This window comes from Otolemur garnettii, unplaced genomic scaffold, assembly GCF_000181295.1.
Source record: "Otolemur garnettii isolate 467f Iridium unplaced genomic scaffold, OtoGar3 scaffold00002, whole genome shotgun sequence".
In the NCBI taxonomy this organism is placed as follows: Eukaryota; Metazoa; Chordata; class Mammalia; order Primates; family Galagidae; genus Otolemur; species Otolemur garnettii.
This window is the reverse complement of record NW_003852397.1, coordinates 54,387,988-54,393,946: the sequence shown is the minus strand read 5'-3', so window position 1 is coordinate 54,393,946 and position 5,959 is coordinate 54,387,988. Positions and strand designations below refer to the sequence as shown.

General features: G+C 43.5%; 1 protein-coding gene across 1 annotated transcript in view; it reads right to left on the bottom strand.

The window, feature by feature from the left end:
* ITGA9 (integrin subunit alpha 9) overlaps positions 1 to 5,959 on the bottom strand; it is a 346,390-nt gene that overhangs the window by 125,302 nt on the left and 215,129 nt on the right. The window contains exon 18 of the mRNA XM_003781794.3: positions 3,266 to 3,416. Coding sequence (XP_003781842.1) covers positions 3,266 to 3,416 — 151 coding nt within the window. The remainder of the gene's footprint in view (positions 1 to 3,265; positions 3,417 to 5,959) is intronic.

Below are 5,959 nucleotides of genomic sequence, written 5' to 3'. Positions count from 1 at the left end.
TACCTCCTGAGATCATCCCCTAGATAAACTACCTGCACCTACATCATGGCATTGGGGTCTGTTTTAGGTGTAATCCAATCTAGAGGAGTTAAGAGACTATGAATTCTCATATATCCAAGAATATGTTTATTGTGACTTCCCAATCAAGGGCAAGTTGGCTGGGTATATGTGTAGAATTTTAAATTTATAATGAAATATGCTGCTCTAATTTTTGCTAATGTTGTGGAAAAGACTACAGAAAACAGATTTGTTTTCTGTTAAGGGATTTTTCATATTCTTAAACATTTCATGAAGCTATGTGTAGACATAAAAATGTTTTTAATATTTTTGCCCGGTATCTGGGGGCCCATGCTGATTATGTTAGGTCTATTAAATAGGTTGAGCGGGTTCTTTTGGTTCCCCTCACCTAGGTGCTGTTAGGATCCTGCCCTGGGCCAGGCAATGTCATCTACACCCCCAGTTTATCAGCCTTGCAGTGTCCTTCTAGTCACAAGAGGGGAGTCCTTGTTTCTTTTCTATTTCTTTTCCTGCCACACTGAGTGTCATCTTGTCCATCTGCTTTTCTGGCGGGCCCTCCAGAGCAGCTACACAATACCATTCTCACACAAACGCTGATGCCTTGTCACTTTTTGCCACATTGAAACTTAGGCTTTCCTGTACCAAAGATTTTAAAGGTTTCTGGTATTCAATAGCAAAAAGATCAGAGGGGTGTGTTTCCATTTTCCCAAAGGCTAACGGTGTCTACCTGTGGCCTTCTCACACCCACTGTCTTTGTTTAGAAACTCCTTGTCCAGAGCATCTGGGAGGATCCTCACCGTCCTCTTTTCCCCCGGGGCCAATGATGATATGGGGGTGGAAAATGATGCTGTCTCCCTGAGCTTCAAGAAGGAAAAATTTTGCTGAGTGTCCTATGCTCTAGGGCAGTGATTTTCCACTGATGTGTTGTGGCACACTGGTGTGCATAAGAGGATCTTAGGTGTACCTCAAAAGTTTTAAAGATCATTAACTAAATTATTTTTGAAAGAAGTTCTAAGCACAGTTAAGTATATTCTTTTTTTTTTTAATCAACATAATGTAAGTGTGCTATGGAAGTTTAACTATAGGTTCAAGTGTGCCATGAGATAAAAGAGTTTGAAAAATATAGCTCTAAGGCACCCCCACTTCCTCCCACCCCCTAAATCAGAGCAAAGCCAGCTCTGACCCCTCCTAGATCACCCCTGATGCTCCCTCATGCTCTTCTGCTAAGAGCTGTCCTCCGGAAAATCACACTCACTAGGCCTCACAAAGCAAGGAAGGGATGGGGACGTGTATGCAAATTCCCTGGTGTGTAGTAGATGGTCAAAAATGCTACCTCCCTTCCTCTGAATAGTTGTAGATCTAAGGATATGACCAATCTATGTAAAAGATAGTCATCACATTATTATCTAAAAGAGAATGAAAAACTGGAAATAATCCATATAATAAGAGGAATTTGTAGGTAATCCATAATATATGCACAAGGTGGAATATTATATAATCTCCAAGCGAAAAAGGAAAGCATGGTGAAGGGAAGCAAAGCAAGACCTGAGAGGCCACTTTATCAAATGATACTGCCAAGGCCTATACACTGACAGTGGGGCCAGCTCTGAGATTTCCAGCAGCCAATAAAGAGAATAAAACCTCACCTCATCGGTCACAAGGAAAGAACAAACCAAAATTCTGGGGGAAAGCATGGCTATCTCTAAGTCTGAGGCTAGAGAAAAACTTCTCCCATGGGGCCTGGGTGAGTGACATCTCTGTAATGCCACCAGCTACATCCTTTCACTCACCACAGAGACAAGTTCCACTGATCCGGTCCCTGAGTAAACCCTTCTTCCCCAACCCACCTTCCCACTCAACACAGGGAGATGGCCTTCCGCCATGAAATTCTGTAAGAGAGATTCTGTGGGTGGCCAGAGATACAAGAACCCTGTAGATTCTTGGTTCTCTCAGGGCTGGTCTTAATTCAGAGAGAATTCTTAGGATCTAGAAGGTAGATGGAAAGCATGCCCTTCCTGCAGTGTTTAAGTGCTTTCATGGCTTCCTCCAACCCCTGAGCTTCAGAAATCTATCAGGCAGCAGAGACCCTGAGATAGCATCTCAAAATGTTATTGGAGCACCATTATTCTGGGCTTCTTTGTACATTTTAGTTGCCCCTAGGAGATTTGGCACAATCCTATCAACTGTTGAGGCTGGCAGGACATGTGCCTGAACAGAGGCTGTCCACTGACTCAAATTGTGCCCAGTGCACAGGTGGGCAGAGTGAAGTTTCTGAGACTGAGACACTGCAGTCCAGTACTGTAAATGCTGTGAACACCCACCCACATGAAGGAACCACTGGGTACGCTGGCGTCTCCTTGGTCCACCCCCTTCCCTGCAGCCTATCTAGAGGCCTGTCTCTCCTTCCCAAAGGTAGTGAATGGAGGGAGATTGTGGGACAGCAGAGAATCCCCGCTCTTTTTCTTTGAATTAATTTCAATTCATTCAAATAAATTAATGCACTCGAACATACTCACTCAGTTCATGGAAATGGTTACCTCAATTCACTCCAAAATGTCAGGAATAAATGAATATGCCAAAGTATTGGCTGAACCTCTAATAGAAAATATCAAGTGCGTCATGAGTGATAACAAGCAAGATAAGCAGTGATGTGTCCTTATTTCTTGTTTATCAAAACAACTATCAACATAAACCTGGAATTCTCTAGAACAGTGGTTCTCAACCTTCCTAATGCCTGCTAATGCCATGACCCTTTAATACAGTTCCTCATGTTGTGGTGACCCCCCAACCATAAAATTATTTTCATTGCTATTTCATAACTGTAATTTTGCTACTGTTATGAATCATAATGTAAATATCTGATACGCAGGATGTATTTTCATTGTTACAAAGAGGTTGCCACCCACAGGTTGAGAACCTCTGCTCTAGAACATGTGTGTGCGACAAGCAGTGACTGTACTATCTCAGGGAAAGGGACAGACATAAAGCCACGGGGAGAGGGTTCTGTGAGTGAGCCAGGGCAGAAGACAGTGTGCAATATAGACACTCCTCCAATACTCTGTGGGTGTTTGGGGCTTCTTTGTTGGTTGTACCAAACATATTTCCTATTACCACAAAGGAAATAATTCTAAATGACACTCCATCCAAAGGGGCAGTCTTTATAGAATCATTGCATATTACAAGCTATGATGCAAGTGGGAAGCATACCAGACAGAACAGAGGCTCTCTATAGGGGATGACCCCTTACCTTCTGCCACATGTTGATGAAGAATAGCTCCCGGGAAACATTGAAGGACACGTTGGCATCATAGGCATCATCCCCCAGGTTGGAGATGGAGATGTTTAGGGAGATATTCTTCACAGCCCCCAAAGCTAGATATGGGGTTTTCTCATCAATACTGCAATGAAAAATAAGCAACAATTAATGTCCCAAAGCCTATACTAATGTAACAAGAGGCATCAGGGGGTAACTGAGGGTGGGTGGCAGAAACTGAGCTCTGAACTACAAGTCCCAAGAGCCCCATTGACCAGCCATGTGTCCCTGGGTGATCACTTAGCTCCCGTGGGCCTCAGTTTCCTCCTCTAAAACACAGGATTCTCCCTTGCCTTAGTAATTTGACTGTGAAGTGGCTTATATGAAATCTTTTACATCAAACTTGAAAGACTATTTGGCATCTCCAAGACCATGGTTGGAAATAATTCAGACATTAATTTATTCATTAAGTTGTTTTTGAGCGTCGACTACATGCCAGTCATGGCATGCTAGAGAAGGAGCAGCAAACAGTACTGAGTCCTTGCAGCTTCAGGAAGACAGAAAACACAGTTATAAAGAAGCAGGCTGTAGCCAGGCATGGTGGCTTATGCCTATAAATCCCAGCAGTTTGGGAAGCTGAGGTGGGAGGATTGTTTGAGGCCAGGAATTTGAGACCAGTCTGGGCAATAGCTAGACCCCCCTTCTCTACAAATAAAAACAACAACAACAACAACAACAAAAAAATTAGCTGGGTGTGATGGCATATACTGGTAGTCTCAGCTATTCTGGAGGCTAGGGCAGTAGAATTGCTTAGGAGCTTTAGAGTTGGAAGCTATAGTGAACTATGATGATGCCAGTGCTCTCTAGCCTGAGAAACAGAGCAAGACCCTCCCTCAAAAGTAAGTAAATAAATAAATATTTAGCAGCAGAGTATGATAAGAGCTTTGGAGAAAACTTACAAAGGACAAAGAAGATAGAAAAAGTACCATATCTGGAGTGGAAGTAAGATGCAATTTTAAATAAGATGATTTGAAAGCCTCCCTAATGCAGGGTGACCTCTTTGTAGAATCTTCAAAAAGGGAGTTAAAAAATGAAGATATCTGGAGAAGTGAAGGAAGTATGAAGGAAGAGTCCCTGAGGTAGGCACATGGCTGGCATGTTCCAGGTATGGCATGCTCCAGTATGACTGGAGGGGAGTTATCAAGGAGGAGAATGGAAGGAAATGAAGTCACAGAGGCCAAGGGAGTGGAGGCAGGCAGATCCCACAGGGCTTTGCAGGCTATCATAAGGACCTTGCTTTGACTCTAGGTGAGATGCCGGCACCTGCAGGGCTGTGAACAGTGGAGTAGCCTGACTTGACAGCCATGTTTAAGGGAGGCTCAACTGGCTGTGAAGTGAACAATTTGAGAAATGCCCAGGAGAAAAGCAGGGAGCCTGTTATGAAACTCTTGAAATAATCCAGATGAAGAAGATGAAAGCTCAGACCAGAGTGAGAGCAGCTGAGGTATAGTGAGAGATGATGTCATATTCTGGATATGCTTCAGAGGTAACACCAAGAGATTTTTCTCATGGAAGAAGGTGCTAGGAAGAGCAGAGTCGAAGATGGCCCCAGGGTTTTTGGATTCAACAACTGAACAGAAGAGTTGTCACTTACTGAGATGGAAAATGCTGAATAGGGAAGTTTCAACAAAGAAAATCCAAATGCCTATTGGATTTTAAAGGAATATTGAATGGCTGGCATGGAGGCTCACTCTTGTAATCCTAGTACTCTGGGAGGCCAAGGCAGGTGGATCATTTGAGCTCAGGAGTTCTAGACCAGCCTGAGCAAGAGTCTCTAAAAATAGCTGGGCATTGTAGTAGGTGCCTGTAGTCCCAGCTACTCGGGAGGCTGAGGCAAGAGGATCTCCTGAGCCCAAGAGTTTGAGGTTTCTGTGACCTATGATGCCAAGGCATTCTACCAAGGGTGACAAAGTGAAACTCTGTCTCAAGTAAATAGATAGATAGATATTGAGGCAGCTGGATGAATGAGTCTAGAGTTGAAGAAGGGGTCTGGGCTAGAGATATATATTTGGAATGGACTAGACTTGATCATTAGGGAATGAGTGTAGAGACAGAAGAGGTGTCACATTTAGGAACTGAAGATTAGGAAGCAGCCAGAAAAGGAAATGAAAAAGAGAGGCTGGGGAGGTAGGAGGAAAACTAAAAGGGATGGTACTCAGTGGTCACGGAAGACACATTTCAAGGAAGGCAAGATCACTTTTGTCCAACAGGGCAGATAGGTCAAAACAACATGAGGAATTAGAGCTGGCATTTGAATCAGTCATCCAGAAGTTACTGGTGACCTTGATAAGAATTGCTAAAGTGGAATGATAGAGGTAAAAGCCTGATTGGAGTGGTTTCAAGAGATGTAGGAGGAGAATAAATGGAAATAGGGAGTACAGAGAACTATTTAGAAATTCCTCTGTGGCTATTTCCATTTTGCAGTGAAATAAGAACACAGCAAAGACTAGGAGCAGGGGAAGAGGGCTGAGCGTATACAGGGCAAGGAGATGGAGGGAAATGGCAGCCCAGGAGAGTGGGTGAGCAAACGAGTTAAGGATGAGGATGGTGATGAGCCTGAGGGTGACAATGAGGAAGATGCACATGAGATTGATGACAATTATTATATGATGTGAGCTTTAGACAAAG